At 42.8% G+C, this 25,815-nt stretch overlaps 1 protein-coding gene across 11 annotated transcripts in view; it reads left to right on the top strand.

The window, feature by feature from the left end:
* Positions 1 to 25,815, top strand: part of LOC105499180 (DISC1 scaffold protein) — a 426,110-nt gene that overhangs the window by 314,539 nt on the left and 85,756 nt on the right. For 10 of the 11 annotated variants that reach the window (XR_011610479.1, XR_011610480.1, XR_011610478.1 and 7 more), the window contains one exon: positions 15,802 to 15,862. The exons of the other annotated variant lie outside the window; for it this stretch is intronic. Coding sequence is in view for 4 of the 10 variants with exons in the window: in XM_011771662.3 (XP_011769964.2) it covers positions 15,802 to 15,862 (61 nt within the window). In the remaining 6 variants the exon portion in view is untranslated. Of the gene's footprint in view, positions 1 to 15,801; positions 15,863 to 25,815 lie in introns of those variants that run through there. 11 annotated transcript variants of the gene reach the window in all.

The raw sequence follows: 25,815 nt of genomic DNA, 5'->3' as shown, positions 1-25,815 counted from the left end.
CCTTTTCTGCTTTATAAAGCAACAGTGAGATTCCAGGAGCAAGGCCAGTAAAGCGAGGTAGGAGAGCTCATAGATAATCCAACAAATGTGTATGGAGAGCCCACCATGGGGTGCTCTCCTCATGAAACTTGACTCCTTTTTTTTTTTTTTTTTTTTAGATGGAGTCTTACTCTGTTGCCAGGCTGAAGTGCAGTGGTGCAATCTTGGCTCACTGCAACCTCTGCCTCCTGGGTTCAAGCGATTCTCCTGCCTCAGCCTCCCGAGTAGCTGGGACTATAGGTGCAAGCTACCATGCCCAGCTAATTTTTGTATTTTTAGTAGAGATGGGGTTTCACCATGTTGGCCAGGATGGTCTCGGACTCCTGAGCTCGTGATCCACCCGCCTAGGCCTCCCAAAGTGCTGGGATTATAGGCGTGAGCCACTGCACCCAGCCTGAAACTTGAATTCTAATGGGAAAGACAAAAATAAAAAACAAAAAATATGTAATTGTTAAAAGGACTGCAGAGGCACCAGTAAAGGATCAGAGAGCAAATTATCAGGGTGGCAGCCAGTCAAGAACTGTAGGGGAAAGTGCCCTCAAAGGCGGGAACATTTAAGATGAGGCTTCAAGGCCAGGCGCGGTGGCTCACGCCTGTAATCCCAGCACTTTGGGAGGCCGAGACGGGCGGATCACGAGGTCAAGATATCGAGATCATCCTGGGTAACACAGTGAAACCCCGTCTCTACGAGAAATACAAAAAAAAAAAAAGACGCGGCTTAAAGGATAAGTGCCTCCCCCACAGGAAGGGAGCAGAGCGAGCCAGACAGAGGATGGGGAAAGAGCTCCTGCAGTGGAGATGAGAAAACCAGACCTGTGATCTGGGGGCCAGGGGACGAGGTAACCAGGGGACGAGGGAAAGAGAGAACAAACAAGCAAGGCTGACCGTGCAGCACCTCAAGGTCTTGGGAAGGATTTGGATTTTATTCAAGATCCAGGGAAAGCCAGTGCAGGGTATCAAGCAGGTGTTTCTGGGATCTACTTCCGGGAAGAAGGACAAGAATAAAAAGGTGCAGGAGAGGTGTAGGCTCCTCCCCTAACAGGGAACCTGCTGGGTGGCCCTGGAGAAGACAGAACTCATAGTTTCCATCAGAGTTCTGCATTCAACCTTCTCTATTTCCCAGCTGTGCTGTGTGGAAGCAGAAAATGGCATGGCCAGACCAGGAGCAGTGGCTCACACCTGTAATCCCAGCACTTTGGGAGGCTAAGGCGGGCAGATTATTCGAGGTCAAGAGTTTGAGACCACCGTGGCTAATATGGTGAAAGCCTGTCTCTACTGAAAATACAAAAATTAGCAGGGCATGGTGGCACATGCCTGTAGTCCCAGCTACTCAGAAGGCCCAGGCAGGAGAATCGCTTGAACCTGGGAGGCAGAGATTACAGTGAGCCGAGATTGTACCACTGCATTCCAGCCTGGGCAACAGAGTGAGACTGTCTAAAAAAGAAAGAAAGAAAGAAAGAAAATGCCATGGCCAGAGGTGCCTCGTTTTAGCTTCAGGGAACTGTGTTGAATACTCTGAGTTGTACCAGCAGGGACACTCCCAGCCATCCATGGGTCCTTGTGCTGAGCACCTGGCATTGCCTCCTTCCTGCTTCTACCGGGAGAGTGCTGCCTGGGAGCCTCATAACACACATTGCTGGGGTTTGTGGGAGATCAAGGATTATGTTCCCTGTGGACTATTTTGTAAAGGTTGAAATTTAGCCCCTTCATAATGTCGTGCTCACAGCTAAGAAGGCTTGCCTTTTTTTCTTCCTTTGTCCATTTTAGAATTAACTGCGGATATTGGTAAAAGCAGGCTCACCACTAATACATGTGGGGCTGGGGCCGTGATAGAGCCCAAGGCCCCTATACCATGTATCTGCATATTTCCAGAGATAAATCAACCTAGTAAATGGCTAAATGTTCTACTGTCCTTCCTTGATGCTTTAAAATGTATTATTCAGGCATGGTGAGACCAACTGATCAGGAGACAGCTGCCATTGAAAAGAGTTTGTGGCCAGGCGCGGTGGCTCAAGCCTGTAATCCCAGCACTTTGGGAGGCCGAGATGGGCGGATCACGAGGTCAGGAGATCGAGACCATCCTGGCTAACGCGGTGAAACCCCATCTCTACTAAAAAATACAGAAAAACTAGCTGGGCGAGGTGGTGGGTGCCTGTAGTCCTACCTACTCGGGAGGCTGAGACAGAAGAATGGCCTAAACCCGGGAGGCGGAGCTTGCAATGAGCTGAGATCCGGCCACCGCACTCCAGCCTGGGTGACAGAGCGAGACTCTGTCTCAAAAAAAAAAAAAAAGAAAAGAAAAGAAAAGAAAAGAGTTTGTTACTCACAGTTCCCAAGGGCTGGGACATGCCATGCTATGCCAGGCCACATGGGGATGCACCAGGGTTGGTGAGGAGGTAGAGAGAGTGAGGGGGAAGATGTGGGCAAGAGTCTTTACTGCAGTTTCAGTGAGAAGGAATGGGAAAGGCAGGGCAACCAGGCTTGGGATTAGCTAGTTTGAATAATTTCAGTGGACTCTGCGGTATAGGGGGTGTCCCTAGTTATCTGATGCCAGGGGCAAGGGATAGTGGCCCAGCGTGTGAGAGCCCACTACAGGAGGTGGTTGGAGGTGTGAGTTCTGGATTGCTTGGTTATCCTAGCAAGGGTGTGCTCACATGTGAGTTGTTTACTCTTTCTAGGAATAACCCTGGGAGGGGCAGTCTCTCTAGAGTCAGCAAGGCCCCAAGATGTCAAAGCATCATAAAATACTGAAAATGAAAAAGAGCATGATTAATACACTTGACAAATACGACTTCTTTTTTTTTTTAGACAGGGTCTCGCTCTGTCACTCAACCTGGAGTGCAGTGGTGCAATCTTGGCTCATTGCAACCTCCACATCCTGGGTTCAAGCTATTCTCCTACCTCAGTCTCCTGAGTAGCTGGGACTATGGACACACGCCACTACGGCTGGCTAATTTTTGTATTTTTAGTAGAGATGGGGTTTCACCATGTTGACCAGGCTGGTCTTGAACTCCTGACCTCAGGTAATCTGCCTGCTTCGGCCTCCCAAAGTGCCGGGATTATAGGCGTGAACCACCACACCCTGCCATAAATATGACTTCTTAATGATTAATGATTAGGAGACCAGGTATGAGTTTAGAATGCTTGAATTCCTTGGACTCTATATCAGAAAGCAGAGGTGCCAGAGTCCTGGTCCCCTGAACCCAGCCTCCAGCTCTATTTTTCGCACATCTCTGTTGTCCCTCACCATGACTGTCTTGCAGATTCATGCACAGACACTCCAGCATGTGTGTCTGAGTTTTGTCTACCTGCTCTGCGGTGGGGGCTTGGATGCAGTGCCCAGATCCTTCTTCTGGAAGGAGAGGTCTGCTTTCTGCAGCTACTCCCAGCTGTCAGCCTCTTTCAGGTTTGTGGGGGCTAAAGAACTGAAGGAGTCCAAAGTTGCATCTGGATCTGGTATCCAATCAATGCAGCTATTTATGACAAACCCACAGCCAATATCATACCGAATGGGCAAAAACTGGAAGCATTCCCTTTGAAAACCGACACAAGACAAGGATGCCCTCTCTCACCAGTCCTATTCAACATAGTATTGGAAGTTCTGGCCAGGGCAATTGGGCAAGAGAAAGAAATAAAGTGTACTCAAATAGGAAGAGAGGAAGTCAAGTTGTCTCTGTTTGCAGATGACATGATTGTATATTTAGAAAACCCCATTGTCTGAGCCCAAAATCTCCTCAAGCTGATAAGCAACTTCAGCAAAGTCTCAGGATACAAAATAAATGTGCAAAAATCACAAGCATTCCAATACACCAATAACAGACAGAGATCCAAATCACGAGTGAACTCCCTTTCATAATTGCTACAAAGAGAATAAAATATCTAGGAATACAACTTACAAGGGATGTGAAGGACCTCTTCACGGAGAACTACAAACCACTGCTCAAGGAAATGAGAGGACCAAACAAATGGAAAAAATATTCCATGCTCATGGATAGGAAGAAGCAATATCGTCAAAATGGCCATACTGCCGAAAGTAATTTATAGATTCAATGCTATCCCCGTCAAACTACCACTGACTTTCTCTATAGAATTGGAAAAAACTACTTTAAACTTCATATGGAACCAAGAAAGAGCCCACATAGCCAAGACAATCCTGGGCAAGAAAAACAAAGCTGGAAGCATCACGCTACCTGACTTCAAACTATGCTACAAGCTTACAGTAACCAAAACAGCATGGTACTGGTACCAAAACAGATATATAGATCAATGGAGCAGAACAGGGGCCTCAAAAATAACACCACACATCTATAACCATCTGATCTTTGACAAACCTGACACAAAGAAGCAATGGGGAAAAGATTCCCTATTTAATAAATGGTGTTGGGAAAACTAACTAGCCATATGCAGAAAACTGAAACTGGACCCCTTCCTTACACCTCATACAAAAATCAACTCAAAATGGATCAAAGACTTAAACATAAGACCATAAAAATCCTAGAAGAAAACCTGGGCAATACCATTCAGGACATAGGCATGGGCAAAGACTTCATGTCTAAAACACCAAAAGCAATGGCAACAAAAGCCAAAATTGACAAATGGGATTTAATTATACTAAAGAGCTTCTGCACAGCAAAAGAAACTATCATCAGCATGAACAGGCAACCTACAGAATGTGAGAAAAATTTTGCAATCTATCCGTCTGACAAAGGGCTAATATTCAGAATCAACAAAGAACTTAAACAAATTTAACAGAAAAAAAACCACCCCATCAAAAAGTTGGCAAAGGAGATGAACAGACACTTCTCAGAAGAAGACATTTATACAGCCAACAGACACATGAAAAAATGCCCATCATCACTGGTCATCAGAGAAATGCAAATCAAAATCACAATGAGATACCATCTCATGCCAGTTAGAATGGCGATCATTAAAAAGGAAACAACAGATGCTGGAAAGGGTGTGGAGAAATAGGGATGCTTTGACACTGTTGGTGGGAGTGTAAATTAGTTCAACCATTGTGGAAGACAGCGTGGCGATTCCTCAAGGATCTAGAACTAGAAATACCATTGACCTAGCAATCCCATTACTGAGTATATACCCAAAGGATTATAAATCATTCTACTATAAAGACACATGCACACATATGTTTATTGTGGCACTATTCACAATAGCAAAGACTTAGAACCAACGCAAATGTCCATCAATGACAGACTGGATAAAGAAAATATGACACATATACACTATGGAATACTATGCAGCCATAAAAAAGGATAAGTTCATGTCCTTTGCAGGGAGATGGATGAAGCTCGAAACCACCATTCTCAGCAAACTATCACAAAAACAGAAAACCAAACACCACATGTTCTCACTCTTAAGTGGGAGTTGAACAATGGGAACACATGGACATAGGGAGGGGAACATCACACACCGGGGCCTGTCGGGTGGTGGGGGGCTAGGGGAGGGATAGCTTTAGGAGAAATACCTAATGTAGGTGGCAGATTGATGGGTGCAGCAAACCACCATGGCACGTGTATACCTAATAAACAAAACTGCACATTCTGCACATGTACCCCAGAACTTAAAGTATTAAAAAAAAAAAAAAAAAAAAAAGAAGAAGAAGAAGTGCTCCCAGAGACATTTGGGCAGGAAATTCTGAGTACCAAGAACACAGAGCAGAATTGAAAGGGCAAATCTTTTGGCCATGTGACCGCCTCACCATGCAAAGGGGCAGTCTGGAGGAATCTAGAAGCGAGGGTTCTCTAGCATGATGCCCATGAGAGGGGCCCCTCTTGGGTATGTCCAAGGGCTATTCTAGATTGAAGCAGATACTCAATCATTTGCATTTTTCCTGTGTAATCTTTTTTTTTCTCTTTGAGATGGAGTCTCAACTCTGTCACCTAGGCTGGAGTGCGGTGGCACAATCTCGGCTCACTGCAACCTCCACCTCCCAGGTTCAAGAGATTCTCCTGCCTCAGTCTCCCAAGTAGCTGGGACAACAGGTGTGTGCCACCACACCCAGCTAATTTTTGTATTTTTAGTAGAGATGGGGTTTCACCATGTTAGCCAGGATGGTCTCGATCTTCTGACCTTGTGATCCACCTGCCTCGGCCTCCCAAACGCCTGCTGGGATTACAGGCGTGAGCCACTGCGCCTCGCCTTCCTGTGTTAATTTTTACACATACTTGTTCATCACCCATGTATCTATCACCTGCATATTAAAGGAGAGGAGACCTCTGTGTGTGTCTTACTAGCTGGGGCACGTTGTCTTAGCATCTTTGGCCTCTAATGAGACTATGTTTATAAGCAGGAGGTGCCCAGTCAGGTACAGTGAGGTCACGTAGGGGTGAGGGCCAGTGCCTGGATGTGGACAGCATGTGTGTGTTTTGGGGTGGGAGTAAGGCATGGAGTGATGATTGGAACCTCACAGCAAACGAAAGGCTTTTGTCAGATGGGAAGTTGTTCTGGCCTCACTTTGTGCCTCCGCATGGCCAGTTTGGCCCTTTTCCTGCCAAATCCCTTCGGCGTAAGAAGCAGGTAGTATTTGGGCGGGCTGCTTGGGAACTTCGTAAGGCAGTTGAGGAGGGCACCTCCAACCTGGAAAACACCACGTAGTCCGGATCTGGCTGCCTTCGGGGGACGCCATCTTTGGCCACTGAGCACGAACTACGTCTTCCTGCTAGTGCCCCAGCATCTCTCCCAACAGCAACAGCTCAAACCAACCATCAGACCCACAAGCTCTTGTGTCTTTTAACAGTTGCATATGAAAAGCCTCTGCTTTAGAGGGAAAAGTAAATTCTTTCCTTTTGCGAAATTCCCTCAGTGAAATTCATAAATTATGTTTCATCACAACTGGGCAACAATATTGCATATTTGTAAACACAGAACCTTTGGCATAAAACCCAAGTGGGTCTGAATTTTTTATTTACTCTTTGAAATAACTTCTCGCAGCCTCAGTCTCCTTATCCTCAAAAGGGATTTAGAGAGTTATTGTGAGAATTAAACAAAATAAGGACGCACATGAAGCATCCTCCCAGCACTCAGTGTGAGCTCACTTTTCCTAGCTTAAGAAGATCAAGTGTGGATTGGGCCTGGTTTTAAACACAAGTTGTTTAAGAAGACAGTATTTCACTTTTAAAACAAAGTCCCAAATTTTCTTTCTTCTTCTGTCAATCAAAAAGAATGAAAAAAAAAAAGTGCTTGTGTGTGTGTGTGTGTGTGTGTGTGTGTGTGTGTGTGATGCCTGTGTTTCAGGGAAATAATAGGAGAAAGAATCAAAGAATGAGACTGCATATTCTCAGTTGCACACTTCTAGGTAAGGCAGTAAATAGGCATTCTAAGCAATTTTAAAATACTGTAAATTAATCTCCAGGTCACAACTCTCTCAGTTATAGGCGCCAGAAAGCAAGAAAGCAAACCCAGATATGCCTGCTGCTGTCAGCAGGGATTGCTGAGAAAAGTTAGCCTGCCTTTCCATTTAGAAAAAGCATTTGACAAGGGCACGTGAGTGGGAGGCTGTGAAGTGAACCTGCTTGGAACTGATGGTGTTAGCTTTTTACTGACCTGCTTTCCATACCGCAAGCATTTGGTTTTTCTTTTGCCATTGACTTGTGCTGATTTATTAGGCTGTGTGCTTCAAGGGCGTCAGGAGATTGCATGTAGGAGCAGGTCTGAACGGGGAAAGTGAGAATTACTATATTAGATGATACCCAATTAACTAGTGACAGGCACAGCAGGTAAAATCGGAACCTGGGCTTTATCTACTATAAGCACTTGCCACATAGCAAACATTTTTAAACCTGGTGGAGCTTCCTTACTCATTTCTCCTTTCCTTCTTCCTGCCCACTCTCTTTCCCTGTCTAAGCAAGGAGCTGTGTCTACATACATGAGTATCAAGACAGACAAATCTTTGAGATGTGCTCCAGGGTTCAAGGGCAATGGGGCAGAACTCTCTGAGGGTGGCGACTCGCTGAGAAGCAACAGCCACACACCACCCCACAGGACAAAACAGTGGAAGCGGAGGCATCAACATAGTTCAGAATAATTGATTTTACTTTTTTCATGGACAACTGAGTCACAGGATGATGTGCCAGTTCTGAAAACACTTTTTCACTCTCTGTTCTTTGGGTACCTCTGCCAGCATGAAGTTACTTACTGTAACTCAACATTCTCACTCGCGTTACTCAAAGGTGAAAAGCTGGCAGAATGAGTTAATCTTACCTTCACGTTCAAGTGTGGCTATTGGGGCAGTGGTAGAAGCTCAGAGTCTGTGCTTTCGGACAGGCTGATTTCCTGTAGCTACTCCGTCTTCCTTTGGTGTGGGATCGTGTAGTACATCTAGTAATCATAAAGTAAGCTTGGAGGGAAACGATTTGGAAATACTTGGGGAGGTAAAATGATATGACATGAAATGCCTGCTATTCTAAAACACAAATCTTATTTTACATGCAATTGCTGTTTTGGATTATCCATGTCTCCTCCTGCATCAGCTAGCATGGAAAATCCTTTAAGATCTCTAACTCAGTCACTTCCTCAGGGAGTCGTGTTTAAACCCCCTCAAGCTGGGCCAAATCTCCCTCCATGATGCTCCGAGCATGACTGCTGCTTTTATTATGGAATCTAACTTGTTGCTTTTATTAGTCATCTATTGATGTGACTCTTTCTATTACCAAGCCTGATTTTCTTAAGCCCGTGGGTAGCATGATATTCACCTCTGTGGCCCCAGTGCCTAACATGGAGTCTGGCATGTGGTAGGCATTTAAAGAACATTAGAGGCAGGGTGTGGTGGCTCATGCCTGTAATCTCAGTACTTTGGGAAGTGGAAGTGAGAGGACTGCTTGAAGCCAGAAGTTCGAGACCAGCCTGGGCAACAAAGCGAGCCCTCATCTCTACAAAAAAATAGATCACTTGAGCCCAGGAGTTCAAGGCTGCAGTGAGCTGTGATCACGCCACTGCACTTTAGCTTGGGTGACAGAGCAAGACCTTGTCTCAAAAAAAAAGAGAAAAAGAAAAAACATTAGATTAATGTATGAATGACAGTCAGGTATAACTCCAAAGAGAAACCCTTTCCCTGTTACCACTTCTTAAATCTGTAGGACTCATATCTGATAATTTTCCTTCTATCCGTAAACGTCTTATCAACATCAGAGAAAAAGAGACAGAGAATTAACAACAACATACTGAACGATGCCCTGACAATGAGAAATGAATCTCTTGCTAATTTGGTAATGATGCATTTATTGGGCTCTGGATCTAGAGAATTTATATTGAGTAGTCAAAAGCCTGGGAAGGACTGAATTCTGTTGAACTCAGAAGTCCTCTCTTCAGAATTCTAGCTAAACTAGAACTACCACAGATAGGTGATAGCAGAGAAATGCTGCAAATAAATAAATATATACATGCAAATCAAAATCTTTTAGTAAAATCACACAATTAACCTCTCACTGGGGACAATGAGCCAGTGTAGATATATGCTTTAGAAAGTTATTAATCATTTTCTCATTGCAACCTACTTTGAAATCAACCTACTTTGAAATCATTTGGCCTATTCTCTTTCATATATATATGTGTGCATACATGTATATACACACACATATATACATATGTATATATATACATATGTGTTTATATATATAAATTTATTTTACACAATGTTGATTTGTTTTATGCTGATATACTATTAGCATTCTTCCTTACATTTTACAGACAATGAGATTTTCATTTATTGATGGCTCATCTTTGCAATGGTCAGTACTCTTTATAACTCTGACTTTTTACAGCACAACCTTTGGCCTCTCCTGAATTTACTGTCTTTGAACACCTGCTTCATTTTGTTGGTGCTGAGATTTCACATGCATTAATTCAGTGTGCACTGACTGCTCTCCTGTTATATAAAGTTGAAGTCATGTGTTTTGTAACAGTGAGCTCTGGAACTATCCCTCACTGGCAGTGTGACTTTGAACCTTACTGCTGCTCCATTTCACCAACTATAAAATGGTGATAATGATAGAGCTGCTTCATTGATACTATTATTTAGTTCATGTTTAGAATAAGGTGTTTAAAACAGGTCTTGCAAAAGAAAGTGCTCAGTAAAATGGTAGCTAAATCAATATCACGTGTGTCCACACACTGGGTCTCCAATGTGACAGTGTCATTTGTGTATGAGCAGACAAAACTCTACATTTTAGAGGTTCATGGTTGATATTTCCATTTTGCCCTTCAGTGTGAAATTTCACTCATGTAGGACTTCATAGAAAGAATCTACCATCTTTCAAGAACTGAAACAATCTTATGCCACCCCGCCTGCCAAGACATTCCAGCTGCAGGTCCGTTTTCCTGTATTGCTGACTTTCCTGCGTCTTTTCAGGATTATGTTACCTCTTCATCCTCGTGCATGATTTAATTATCCGAACAAAAGTCCTTTCATTCACTCGAAGACAGCATAATACCTTAGCTATTTGAAAATTTCTCAGAGTTCTAAAATTTCTCCTTTGTCTTTCACATCTTCCGTCTGAAAGATTTTACTAAGTGGGAGTTAATTATCTAAATAGATTCTTGAATATTGATCTTTGAAATCTAATGACTTATTTTTGTAAATGTAGGCCAGGTCTCACTTGGTACTTAATGTTAATTTAGAAAATTCCAATAACGTAGCTAATGTTTGACAAACTTTGCCATTAATGCTAAACCGGGGAGGTCCCTTTGGCTTCCATTTTCAAAGGTGAGATTGTATCATACTGACCCCATCTGAGCATGTCTTCCTTATTAATTGAGGGTGGTGGGGCTGGAGTTTCTTCAAGTCACTGGTCCATTCAATCTGATAGCAAGTCTGCCTGGGTGTTACTCATTTCCCATGCTATTTTCATGTCAAATACTGCTGTCCCTTTATTATGCAAGGGATACAACGCATTGAAACCTAGTTGGACTTCCTCCCACTTAACATTCTTCTACTTTCGTGTTGACATCTTCTACCTTCCAACTTCCGTATTTACATTGAAAAAGCTGTTGCTGGGTAGGTTGGTTATTTTTTTTTTCCCATCAGACTCATAGGGATATTTTTGGATTATTGGTTATGATGAATATTTATGGAAAATGTTGCTGTGCACTCCAGTGAGAAATCAGTGTTAAAGAGGCTGGCCCCACAGCTATCTCTGTATCTCTGGAAGCTATGTCCTTTTTACATTTAATTAGTGCCAAGTATAGGGTCTTGCGTGAAGGAGGACCCAGATTGAACTCCTGTAGCGTGATGTGTGTTTGTTTCATGCACTGTACTGTGTTTACTGATTTATGGCATTTAATTATCAATCCGTTAATCCAAGTTTTTGTTTAATTGGATTCATCAAACTAATTGTATGAATTCCACTCTGATATCATGGCCTGAATCTGGATATCAGATTCCCTTAATAAACAGAAGCAGTTAATGTGTTCCTGCTTCTTCCTGATCAGGAGGCCTGCAGTCCTCTGGTCTTGTTTGTTTCGTAGCATTTCCTTTTGTATTCGGCATTTCCTTGAGTGCCCTCTTTGCTTCTTGGAACCTTGCCTTACTACCATCACCATTCTCACAGGTCCCTGCTCTATCGGGCCTAAAATGGTAGGGAAGAAAGGAAGAGGAGGGAAGTAAGAAGAGAGGAAAAGGTGACTTCTGTTCTCAGTCACTGTGTCTGTGGGTGTATTTTTTAGGAAGTTTAAAATCTAAACTCCCTGTCTACAGTCTTGGCCTGTCTTGAAGGTTGTGAGTCAACTTAGTGAATACATGCAAGGTACTTTTAGGCTGTCTGGCTGGGACATAGGTTGGGTCCAATGAAAGTGATAGTTCAACATAGCATTCTCCTTAGATGGCAGGCTCCAGGCAAGTAGAAAAGCCCATGGCTCTGCCTGGAAGTTCTCGTGCAGGTCCAGCGTATCACTAACTGGTGCTTCAGACATTGAGATGAGGCAAGTACTTAGCATTCAGTTTCTTAAGAAAGTGATTAGCTTCATAGACATCTAGACTATTTTTAAACATAAGAATATGGCTTTCTTTTCCTCGGGGGGTGCTGTCCATTTTTGTCCATTGGATGGAAGGTGCTATCACAATATAAATGGTGCATTGCCTATGATCAGCAAGGGCTTCTTAAGTTACTCCCACTTCCTCAGTGATATTGTCCAGTCTCATTCCTTCAAATGCCAATCCCAAATGTCTCTGTTCCAGAACTTTCCCAAACTCCGGACTCAGATAACCAACCTCACACTTGACATCTCCACTGAATGTCTAAAAACTTCTCAAATTTAACAAATCCAAAGCTAAATTCTTGTCTCCCCAACCAGTTTCACTTCTCATTCTTCCCATCTCAGTTGATGGCAATTTCTGTTTTTTTTCTGGTGGCTTAGGGTAAAAATCTGTAGTCATTCTTGACTTTTTTTTTGAAACAGAATTTTGCTCTTTGTTGCCCAGGCTGAAGTGCAGTGGCGCGATCTCGGCTCACTGCAACCTCCGCCTCCCAGGTTAAACGATTCTCCTGTCTCAGCCTCCCGAGTAGCTGGGATTACAGGTGCCCACCACCACACCCAGATAATTTTTGTATTTTTAGTAGAGGTGGGGTTTCACCATGTTGGCCAGGCTGGTTTTGAACTCCTGACCTCAGGTGATCCACCTGCCTCGGCCTCCCAAAGTGCTGGAATTACAGGCGTGAGCTACCGCGCCCAGCCGACTTTTCTTTTTCTCACACCTGACATTTGACCCACTAGGAAAGCTATTGTCTCTACCTTTAAAATATATCTAAAATCTACACACTTATCACTAACTCCTGCTAATGCACTAGTTTAAGTCCCTGTTGGGACATAGAACATGATACTACAAAGTACAGCACCTTGGACACTGAGGAAACAGCAGAAGCAGAAAGGTCACTCTGACCATCCGCTGTCTTTCTGTGTGAGAGCTGATCTTAAAGGATTCTGTTGGTTACCTTCCCTGAAAAGTGGGCATAAGACCCTTATGTGACAGTTGCCCTGCCCCGTCACCTGGAGGGAAGGAATGCTATACAGAGGCCAAGAAGATTCTGAACAAACAGGCCGTGCTGAGCTCCAGTTTATCACCATTAGATCATATGCTTTTTGTCCAATCAGGTTTCTACAAAGCTGTCCATTCTTCATATGCTTCATTGAACCTAAGCACAAAAATAGACAGTTTTCTCTGGATCATGGGGTCTTCATCTCTGAAGGCTCCTATATCACATAAAACTTTGGTTACATAAATTTGTCATGCCTTTCTCTTGTTAACCTGTCTTTTGTTATAGGGGTGTCAGCCATGACCCTGGTGATGGGTGAGAAAAATATTCTACTTTTCCTCCTCCACATCCTGATCATCTTTTCCTGGATGATTGCACTAACCTCGTCCATGTCTTTTTGCTTCCACCCCATCCTCCCCTATGGTGTATTCTCAACATAGTGGCTGTAGGTCAATCTCATTTTTTTCTTCTACAGTGTTTTTCCATTCCACTCAGAACACTCAAAATCCTGACAGTGGCCTTCTAGTTACTACAGCTGTGCAACAAAACATCCCCAAACTTAATGACTTACATCACCATTTATTATACGCAAAATTCTGTGAGTCAGGAATTCAGACAGCTTACAGTGGGGGGACTTGTCTCCATCTTGTGGTGTCTGGATCCCTCAGACTCAAAGGCACTAACCACCTGAAAGCTCATTCACTCAGATATCTGGAGATTGGTGCTGGATGTAGTCTAAGACTATCACCCAGGTTTTCAGCTGAAACACTTACACAGGGCCTCTCCATGTGGCTTGGGCTTCCTCACAACATGGTGGCTGGGTTCCCAGAACAGAAAGCCAGGCAGAAACTGGACTTTAGCCTCAGAAGAGTTACAGAATACCTTCCATCATACTCAGTGGGTTGGAGCAGTCTCAGCCTGACCACATTCAAGAAGAGGGAAATGTACTTTACCTCTTGATAGGGAGCAGCCAGGTTCTGGAAGAGTATGTGGTACCAGAAATATTGCTGTGGCCATTTTGAGACTATAGTTTACCACAGTGGCCTGTGTGATTGGACCTGGGTTGTTTCTCTGCCTTCATCTTTTCTCCCCATGGAACATTCGGCTCTGGCCACACTCGCTGGAGCACACAGTTGTGCTGCTGCCCTGGGGCCTTCAGACTGCCTACTCCATTCGCAGGATGCCTGTCGACTCCCCCTTCCCAGGATGACTTCGACTCTTCCCAGGATGCCTGTCGACTCCCTCTTCCCTCCCTCTGCAAACTTTTAGGCAGTGTCATTTCCCCAGTGATGTCTTCCCTGACCACTCTACAGCCTGTTTCGCTTGCTGTCTTTTTTTTCCCCTTAAATCCTTATTGTCATTATCACCTTCTAATGTTCTATGGAATTTTTATGTTTATTCTTTAGCATCCCTCACTGCCAGAATGGAAGCACTACAGAAGCAGGAATCTTCTGTCCACTGAGCTATCCCACATGCCTAGAACAGTGTGTGGCACATACATATGTATGGCATGTGAAACGGAGACACGTTTCTGGTTGGGGCATTTGGAACTTGCAATAATTGCTCCAGCTAGCACAACTAAGTTTGTGTGTTAGACAAGCATAAGTGAGTAAGAAAAGATAGCAACTTAAACAGTTGTTTTCATTGTGTAAATATCTCTTTTTACCTTTTATGGACTAATGAGCCAGAATGTGTAATTGTTTTAATTTCCATCTAAATATTTAGTTTCTTTATGAGGAATGTCAGGGTACTTTTTCCAGTTCCACTGTCCCTCACCTTACACATGCATGTTGACTGAAATAGAAGTCCAAGAATCCCCAGACACTCTAGTAGCATGAATCTGGGCAGCCTGGCTTCTGTGTTTCCACATTCCCCAACTTTAGAGTACATGAGCCCTTCAGCATACATAACCCTTCAGAATAAAGGTTGGAATAAAAACAATGATAAAACCCACGATAACAATAATAATACTAATAATAGACATGGCAGCATCATTGATAATTCCAGCCACCATTTGCTAGAAACCCCTTGGCTGCAGGTGTTATTCCAAGACACTTGGTGTGCATGTCTGTTAGTTATCACCTTGAGAGGAAGGCACCTTCATTCCTCGGATGAGCAAAAGGGGAGAACTTGTTCAAAGTATATCAAATCTCTTTTATCCATAAAGTACCTCTTCGATCTGTTGAACCATAGCAATCATTCATTCCTTCAACATTTGGTAATTAGGAAGTGCTGAGTTTAGCTCGAAGAGTAGCCGATCTCATCACTCATTGGAGGTTGAGCAATTGATTTCTAGTTACTGGCAGAATCCCATGTTTTTGTTTGCTTCTCAGTGAAAGGGTCCACAATCCTCCTCTACCTGTAGTGAGGCTTTTCTGGTTCATCTGTAGGATGGGAATCATTACACTGTCAGATTCTCTTTCCCTGTATTGGACAACCGAGCCCATGGCTATCAGTCGGGAAAGGTAGGAGACAGAGCACACGTTGTCCAGTGATAGACTATCAGTGAGCTGCCTTTGAAAGACTACAGCGAGGCTGGCTCAGCGCTGTTGCTCCAGCCTCTGACTTTCTCCTGCAGAGACACTCAGAGGCCCACAATCCTCCCCAACTCATGACTTCAGGCAGCCACTCCAATGGATTTGGATGTTTTCCAAATATAGAATGTTACGATTACTAGTGGCTTGACCTCAGTCCTTTGGCTTTGAGCTTTTAGTTGAATGGTTTTTGTTCAATTGTGACTGCAGTTGCATTCACTTTGGATTTCCTTTTTTTTCCCTAGAAACAAGTGTGAAGGAAAATACTATGAAGTACATGGAAACACTTAAGGATAAACTGTGCAGGTAAGGATAATAATTTCTGTATTTCAGACTCCGTGGCACATCTAGATTCTTTATTATAACAAAATTTAGTTAAATCAATGAAAAAGGCTGGCCAATTTCTCTAATAAATTAACAAAGAAAGACACAAAAAAAGCCTTTTGAACCCCATAAGCGAAAGAGCAGGTGCCAGCCCTCATCTTGTCTTTTAAAAAGTAAGTAGATTAAGGTGTTTAAAAGTATCTTGGAGAGATCACCGGATAGTTTTCATGTTCCATAAGAAAGAGAAGAATCTTCTTTGCTACACTAAATTCAGAATTCATTTCTTAGTCTGTTTTTCCCTTTCTAAAACTTTAGTGTTTGAAGGGAGTCTTAAGGCTTTTAAGGCAGTTTATACATGGTTTGGAATAATACAGAAATACACGTCTTAGGTTCTGTTTTGAATCCTGAATCAAAATCAGCATGGAAATTTCTGGTTGTTTTTTTTAAAACCCAATTAGGAATTTGTCTTTGAGAAATGTCAGGGATGCTGCAGCATGACAAGATGTTTCTGGCTTTTGTGGATGTGTGCTTAGGAAAATAAATCCCAGTCATCAGAATCTGTTCCTAATTAAGGCAACAAGTACTGGAGTGGAATATGCACTTTCTTCCCTGGAAGTCATTTAGTTTTATGGAGACTATTTTGCTACTATTTTGGAATTTGTTAAGTAAGTCTTTAGCTAGGCTATGCCTTAAGCCTTTGTCTGCTAGGACACTGTCGTGAGCTAAAATGCTGCTTTTCCCTTAAGAGATGTTGAGAGGGCCTGCCTTGCAGAGTCCTACTCTTCAGGGTAAGCAAGACATTGCAGGATTTATTCTCATCCTTGGAAAGAAGTCCTATAACCCCCAATTGATCTTTCCCTGCTTCCCATGCTCCTAGACTTGGGGAGAATCTATGACACAGGTGATTAGCAGAGGTGAGCAGGATGAGGAGAGCTTGTACTTGGGTCAGGTGCTCCGCTCTGAGTCTGGCCTTCCTCCTCTCCCATGTGTTCGGGACAGATTTCTGGCACATCCTTCATGATCTCAACTGCATCTGCCATTGTTTTAGCCATCAGCACAGCACACACCATACATTAGGTTATTGGGCAGCAAGTTGTAGCCATAAGCACATGGGTATTGATAAAGAGACGCCCATTTAAATTGCAGCTCTCCCAAATATAAACTGTCTAACCTCAGGTAAGCGCTCACCTTCAGTTTTTTTGTTTGTTTATTTGTCTGTTTTGTTTTGTTTTAGCTATATAACTGCAGGAAGGGTACCTACCTCCCCAGCTGGTGTGTTAATTTAAATACCGTATGTAAAGCATTCACGTGGTTGGCAGTAGGCACGCCTTAGTTTCCTTTTCTTTCTTTCCTTCCTTCCTTCCTTCCTTCCTTCCTTCCTTCCTTCCTTCCTTCCTTCCTTCCTTCCTTCCTTCCTCCTTCCCCTCCTCCCCTCCTCCCCTCCTCTCCTCCTCTCCTCTCCTTTCCTTTCTTTTCTTCTGACAGAGTTTCACTCACTGCCCAGGCTGGAGTGCAATGGCACTATCTTGGCTCACTGCAACCTCTCCCTCCCAGGTACTAGCAATTCTCCTGTCTCAGCCTCCCAAGGGGCTTTGGATTTCAGGCAGCACCACCATTGTCCGGCTCATTTTTTTTTTTTTTTAATTTAGTGGATATAGGGTTTCACCATGTTAGTCAGGCTGGTCGCAAACTCCTGACCTCAGGTGATCCACCCACCTTGGCCTCCCAAAGTGCTGGGATGACAGCTGTGCGCCACTGTGCGTGACTACCTCCTTCTTTTTACCATTAGAACCGATCGAACACTTCTGAGTGAAAAAACACAAACTGCTTTTCCTCTGTTCTCACACAATGCAGTAATCAACACAGAAGACTTCTGTGATGAAATACGTGAGGGTTTCTCCCCACCAAAAAGTAAGCAATCAGTTCTGCCGCAGATACCAGCTGGGTGTCCTCTGACTCAATTCCAACACCAGCTACCTGGAGACAGCATCAGATGCCACAGGTTGAAGGCTCAGTCCCACAAGACTGCCCCACTTACAATGCCAATGGCAGATCCAGGTTGTTTTGCCTGGGCTTCTGACCAACCAGCTAGAAATTGGGATTCCCGTGACCCCCTCCTTGGGTTTGATTAATTTGTTAGACTGGTTCATGAAATTCAGAGAAACACTTATATTTACTGGTTTGTTATAAAGGAGATTACATAGGATACAGATGAAGAGATGCATAGGGTGAGCTGTGGGGAAGGGGCGCCGAGCTTTCATACCCTCCTTGGGCACACCATCTTCAAGGAACATATTCAGCTATCTGGAAGCTCTCTGTACCCCCTCCTCTTGGGCCTTTTATGGGGACATCACTGGGTAGGCATGATTGAAGTGTGGACAACCATGTAGCAATGTGATTGGACAGAAAGTGTGATCTACCACAAATAGACTGAGTGGGAAAACCCAACAGGACCTGTCTGTTCAGATTCCTCAGCTTCTCTGTGCAGCGTTTCTTCCTTCAGGTATGGGACAGGACTCCTGAAATGAGGGTCTGTGGCCTGCGGTCAGACAGGGTAGGTCAGAGAATTTCTTTCCTTCTTGCTTTTTTGTAAGTTCAACTTTTATCTTAGATTCAGGGGCAACATGTATAGGTTTGTTATATGGATGTATCGTGTGATGCGGAGGTTTGGGGTATGATTGATCCTGTCACTCAAGTAGTGAGCATAGTACCCCTGGAACTAGTTTTCAACCCTTGCTTCCCTTCTTCCTCTGTCAGTCTCCAGTATCTATTGTTCCCATCTTTATATCCATGAGTACCCAGTGTTTAGCTCCCACTTACAAATGAGAACATGCAGTATTTGGTTTTTCGTTCCTGCATTACTTTGCTTAGAATAATGGCCTTCAGCTGCATCCATGTTGCTGCAAAGTACGATTTTATTATTTTTATGACCGCATAGTACTCCATGGTATAAATGTACCATGTTTGCTTTATCCAGTTCACCATTGATGGGCATCTAGGTTGATTCCATGTCTTTGCTATTGTGAATAATGCTGTGATGAACTTGCGAGTGCATGTGTCTTTTTGGTAGAATGGTTTATTCTCTTTTGGATATATACCCAGTGATGGGATTGCTGTGTTGAATGGTAGTTCTGTTTTAAGTTCTTTGAGAAATCTGCAAACTGCTTCTACAGTGACTGAACTAATTTACATTCCCACCAACAGTGTATGAGTGCTCCCTTTTCTTCACAACCTCTCCAGCATCTGTTGTTTTTTGGCATTTTAGTAATAGCCATTCTGACTAATGTGAGATGGTATGTCATTATGGTTTTGATTTACATTTCTCTGATGATTAATGATGTTAAGCTTTTTTTTGTATTTTTGTTGGCTGCTTGTATGTCTTCTTTTGAGAAGTACCTGTTCATGTATTTGCCCAATTTTTAATAGAGTTATTTGCTTTTACTTTGTCAAATTGTTTAAGTTCCTTATAGATTCTGGATAGTAGACCTTTGTTAGATGCATAGTTTGGGAATATTTTCTCCCATTCTGTAGGTTGTCTGTTTACTCTGTTGATAGTTTATTTTTCTGTGCAGAAACTCTTTAGTTTGATTAGGTCCCACTTGTCAATTTTTGTTTTTGTTGCAATTGCTTTTGAGGATGTGGGCATAACTTCTTTCCTAAGGCTGATGCAACTATAAAAGAGCCTGAATATCCAAAGCAATCCTGAGCAAAAAGAACAAAGCTGGAGGCATCATGTTACCCAACTTCTAACTATACTATAAGGCTACAGTAACAAAAACAGCAGGGTGCTGGTATAAAAGCTGACAATTTCTTTATGGCCAGCTCCAAGACAGAAAGGCGGGGGGAGATTAGGGTGTATTTTTAGTTTTTATGACCTGCCTAGGGGAGAAATAACAGTGGGGGTGGGAGTTATGAGTCAGGAACTGTAGATGAAAACCTATATACATAATTACGACAGTCATGCCTGGAACTCATCCTCTCTCCCTCCATGTCAGCTCCTCCCCCTTTTCATCCAGCCCAATGCATGGCCCACCACCCACCTGGCTGCCTGGGTGGTCAGGCACCATGGGCTCATGCTGGCTCCCCCACTTCCTTTCTCACTCAGTTCCGGAGTCTTGTTAGTCTTGCCTCTTTAGTATCTCACAAACCTGCCTACCTTTATCACACTGACAGTGTGGGCCCCTCTTCTGATCCTAGTAGCAACTTTTCCTGCTTGGCTGTTCCACTGTTGCCCTCTTACCACCTTCTCTAGGTTGTTTTGAGTAAGCATCTTAAAATATCCATCTGGTCATCGCACAAGGCTGCCAGATGTCCTAAGGATAAAGCCTAAATGTCTTACTGTGGTTCATGACGTTCTTCCATGTGGCCTCTGCATGTACTTGAGTATCACCCATCACCACCCCATCATCACCATATTGCAGCTGATACTTGTTCCCTTATGCTTCCCAATGCCATTGAATTTTTTTTTTTCTGGAAAGAAACTAATTTAGAGGGGGACAGGATTAAGGGGTATCATCCAGAGAAGTGTTTGATTGAACCATGTGAAATTGCTGATATTTCACCATTTTTGACCTATAAAAATGACAATTTCATATAGTTAACCCAATACTTAGGGATTTGAAGTCATCTTCAGGAGGGTCAGATGCTGTAGACTGAGGCTGGCTGGTCTCCTTGCCCTTGACACACAGGCATAGCTTGCTCCCCCACCCCTCTGCATGTGGCCTGGTGGGCCTCTCCCAGCCCACCCCTCACCCTCACCAGGCCTTCCCATTCAGCCTTCAAGGTTTAGATTTCTCCTCTATGAAACGTTCCCTGACTCACCAAGACTGAGTAATGTGCTTGCAATGATTTACTCTCACTTTCCAAGTGCTCCTTGACAGGTATTATAATGTAGCAGGACAAGCCGCAGACAAAACCCCTCAGACACCGAGTTAAAGAAGGAAGGGCTTTATTCAGCCAGGAGCTTTGGCAAGACTCACGTCTCCAACAACCGAGCTCCCGGAGTGAGCAATTCCTGTCCCTTCTAAGGGCTCACAGCTTTAAGGGGGTCCATGTGAGAGGGTCATGATCGATTGAGCAAGCAGGGAGTATGTGACTGGGGGCTGCATGCACTGGTAATTAGAATGGAACAGAACAGGACAGGGATTTTCACAGTGCTTTTCTATACAATGTCTGTAATCTATAGATAACATAACCAATTAGGTCAGGGGTCAATTCTTAACTACCAGGCCCAGGGTGTGGCACCGGGCTGTCTGCTTGTGGATTTCATTTCTGCGTTTTAGTTTTTACTTCTTTCTTTGGAGGCAGAAATTGAGCATAAGACAATTTGAGGGGTGGTCTCCTCCCTTAATAAGATTAAGTCTGCCTTGTTCAAGACTGTATTCTCAGTGATTTGCCAGTGCTGGATGGTACAGGGGTTCCCAATAAACATGTATTGAATGAATGATGGAATAAATATGTGAATTAATGCAAATAATTTAGAAACATCCTAAGCTCATCTTCTATCATCTCCAGCCTCTTTCTCTGCCTCTCCAGGCTTGCTGACGTTGCAAAGCCACCTTGCCCCTGGCTTCTTGACTCATATACCTTAGCTACCTAGGATCCTGCCACAGTCTCAAATGACCATGATGGTAGCTGGCCCTTCCTGTAGCCTGCTTCTGGAAGGCCCTTTTCATGCTATTTCAAGCTATTAGGAGGCCTGGCTCAGGTTTGTGTGAACTGGTATGGTGGAAACAATGGAACAGGGAGGAGAAAAAGCAACTAGGAGTCTGCAACCCCTCTGGCAGTAGGCAATTCTATTCTCACTTCAGAACAGGAGGCCAGAGTGGATGCTGCAAAAGCCTGCTGACCGTCAGGATCTCTGTGATGGAGACCAGTAGTTATGGTAGTTCTCAGACACTGTGGGCTCCACTGAGAATCTGTCACCTTCACAGTTCCTTTCCAAGAGGATCAACATTTTACAATAGGAAAACAGTTTTAATACCTGACACAATTGTGCATCTTAGTGACTGCTTGATTAACATGTCAAGTTATCCATTAAAGAAGATGAAAATCTTTACCTGTTCCCCCTGTTTAACGTGTCTTGGTCTTACAGGATTTTAGAGAGGAAGCAGCTGAGAACAGAATGGGTTGCTCCTTTTCCATTAGAATGCTGGAGGGCATACAGTTAAAGATCAGAGCTAAGAAACCTAGATCTGGCTAGTCACCACTTTGGGGACAAATTCAAATGATAGCACTATCTTTGTTACTCTCTCAAAGTATACAGAGACCTGAAGGCCCAGATATTGGGGCAAACTCAGGTGGACTCAAGATCCACTCTCTATCAAGCACATCAAGTGAATTAGAAAGTTAGGAAGTATCTGATGCTGTCAGTGGTTCAAAAGCACATCTTGCATAATCCAAAGTCAAAAGTGGGCAAATATTACATGAGGACTTTTAGTGTATGTTTAAACAAGGATTTGCCTTGTAATCATCTGAGTTATAGGTTAGATGCATATATTCCTGTTCCTCCTTCTACAAAGGAGAGATTCCATTTGTGGAATCTTTTTTCCAATTTCCACCTGTTTTAGGGATATCCCTCCTTCTCCTTATGTATAGCCGAATATCCAGGAGGGTGGCTGCAGTCAGTTACCTGGTCATTCCATAGAGACTTTCATCTCTATTCCTATCACTACTACCTGCAACTTGGCCCATTAAATTATCTTCTAACAGCCTCTCTTCCCCCTGACTCACAACAGTTTACTCTGCTCTTCTCCCACAACCAGAATGACTTTCTTACCATCCTGTTAGGCTCCCTTCGCATCCAGCCTAAATTCCACAGTCCTTGTTATGTCCTCCTCCTCTCTGCCTCTTGGGCTCTTCGTGAGGTGGTTCCAGCCTACTGGTCCAACCTTATCTCTGTAATCCTCACCTGCACCAAGTGACTGATGCTCCATTCTAGCCCATTTCCCCACGTTAGCTGTGCTCCACAGCAGCACCTTTGCAGAGCCCTCCCCGACCTAGCCCCTGTGCTCACACTCACTCTTATGATTCAGCACAATTGTCCTTCTCTATAAAGTCTTTCTGGCCTCCTGCTGTTTCCTGCATGGTACCCATAGTGGTAGCCACTTACATGAATGTGTTGCATTCACTCAGTCTGTCTAATTCTCTTAGACTGTGAGCTCCTTGTAGATGGAGCCTTTACCTTTCTTATATTCTAAGTGGTATTGTAAGGTTTCCATGCCTTACTTTCCTTGTATTCTAAGTGGTTGACATGCTGTTTGGCGTGTAGTCAACAGACAATTGTACTTAATGAGTGGATAAATAGCAGTTTTATCTTGTTCCTCCTTGAAAATTTATTTGCAACTTGGCTATCTTGACACTATATTCTCAACTCTTACATTCAGAAAGTCAAGGCAACCTGAGAAGATACAGTGCCCAAATCCATTTGTCTTGCCATCAAATCTTACTGGTATATAATAGAATAGAAAAAACTACTCTTAAAGAGCTTGACCAACTTACTCTCACTCCTTCAGGTTTATTGTTTCCAGAGGTTAGTAGTTAAGTGTAATTTTTTCTCCTAGTTTGTTTTCTCTTATAGACAAACCTTGCTTTAATTTTTATTTTCTCAATTACTACATATTCTCTGTTATCTATCTTTTTTAAAGAGTCAAATGAAATATTCAGAAGTCCTTACTTTGTAGATGAGTTCCTGTTTAAATGGATCTTATGTCTCTCACCATTGTATAGGAGGAATTCATTAATGCCCGATAGCAAACTCATGTCTCTGGCCCAAGTGGGCCAAGCCCTCCCCTTGAGGATGGGTGTAGTGGTTCCATTTAACTGATGGAATCTTGTACGCATGACTAATGTGAATATTTCTCTTCTTTCTAGAATCTCTTCATTCTAACTCTACTTTTTTTTTCTGAAGTTGAACATAAAACCTTTACCACAAACTCTTGAGCACTTAGTGGATTATAGGTGATGTTTGCTTCCTTGTACTCTAGTGTGTTCCTCACGTGTTTGTTTCCAGTGTGCCTCACACTTTTATCATCAGAAAAGACAAACAAAACATCATTTAAATCTGTTTTGAACATAGAAGAAAGTAGTTGGATACCTCCTTGGAGGCCATTCTTAGCTTTAGAAGGAACTATCAAGAACTCAATGGTCTTATCTGAAATTTACTTTGAAATTTAGAGACTGATGTATTTTTCCAAAGATGATCCAGTTCTCTTTTTAAAAACTAGTGTTTACTTTTTAATTATTAAAATTTCAGTAGGAAGCCTGATGTGGAATGATAGCCAGGTGAACTCACCCTGCTAATGAATGTCCAGAGGTGGCCAGCAGGGTGAGCAACACCTCAAAGACCAAGATCGGCTCCCTCCCAGTCTCCCAGAGCCTGTGTGTCATAGCCAAAAAAGACTGTCAACTGCCAACTGCTTTCAATCTAATGAAGGTGGGAATTAGGGTCAAAGATTGGAGCAATTGTTTCCAAAACAGGTACACACAAAACAGTTTACTGGAGTGTGGGAAGAACATATTATAATTTCTGTTTTATGTTTCCATTTCATCCATGTGTATTTTATCTTTAAAAATGTTTTATATGTATATAGTATTACAAGTATATCATTTGTGAAACAAATATTGGTGTTTCATAATTTTCTTACTGATGAGTGCACACGGTTTAAATTAGAGAGTGTTGAAAAAATATTCATTTACTTATGTTCTAATATTAAACCATAGCAGTGTCCTTAAAAATATTCATTGTTGGATTATACACTTTGAACTTTGAAGCTATTTGACTATACTGACCAATTTTACAAGAGAAACAATGATTTGTATCACGTTATCAGTTGAAATGCAAACTGTAAGAAAATATAAAGCACTTAATTCTACAAAGTTAAATGCGATTTTTGCATTTAACTTTTACCTTATTTTATCTCATCAGCAAAATCTTAAGTATGCTTAAAATAATAATGCATAAACTAAACATACACAGAGAAAAAATGCATAAAATATAACAAAATGGCGTGAATTAAAAAGAGTAAAATAAGGAAGGAAAAAAAAGGTAAGAAAAACATTAGTAACATTTTGATGGGGATTAGACTCACCACCATAGTAGTTCACTATTCTAGATACTCAATTAAGTATTGACTGATATGTATGTAAAACTAAGTAACATTTTACAATGTAAAATGTAAATGATATAATTTATAATTAACTTTTCTGCACTGGCCTATTGGTCATTATAATACTTTCCATTCTCTGAGAACCCATGTAATGAATTTTAACTCCGAGATAACTTTCCCAGGAAATGTTCACTTGTGACACAATTTAGTTTCCAGAGTACTCAGATCAATTCAAAAAATCTACATGTAGTTCCTCAGAAAGAGAAAGCAGAGTTCCATCCTCTAGAATTCCAGCTCCCTGTCTGAGGGAAGTCTTTCCTTCAGAACGAGAAAAGAAGCAACCAACCCCGAATTGGAACTGGCCTCTTGGCATCTGGACCACAACATGGGGGGGCGGAGGCAACTCTTCCCTTCTCGGTACCCTGAGCAGAAGTACCAGGCACAGTAATTAATATAAAAGGTGTCCTTCCTCTTGAGGTATTACTTTTAAAGCAAAAACAAAAACAAAAACAAAAAGCCCTTACACACACACACACAAACCTGTTTCTGTTTCCCTATGTAGTGAAGACCCCTGAGGTTGGCAGCAGTTTTGTCTACCGCCAACTCCCTGTGGTCGATCTGGAAGCTTCATATAGAGAGGGGCTCATGAAGGGGCCTCATCAGTAACCCCTCTCCTGAAGATTGTTATTTTCAAGTACCAGCTCTGGAATCAGATCGTCTGGATTCAAGTGTGGTCACTTCTGAGCTGTGGGTCTTTACCGGGTTAATACAGCTCTTAAAGACTTGATTTTCTGTCATAACAATGGGACAACAGTAGGATAACATGAA

This window comes from Macaca nemestrina, chromosome 1 (genome assembly GCF_043159975.1).
Source record: "Macaca nemestrina isolate mMacNem1 chromosome 1, mMacNem.hap1, whole genome shotgun sequence".
Classification (NCBI taxonomy): domain Eukaryota; kingdom Metazoa; phylum Chordata; class Mammalia; order Primates; family Cercopithecidae; genus Macaca; species Macaca nemestrina.
This window is presented reverse-complemented; position numbering and strand designations above follow the sequence as displayed.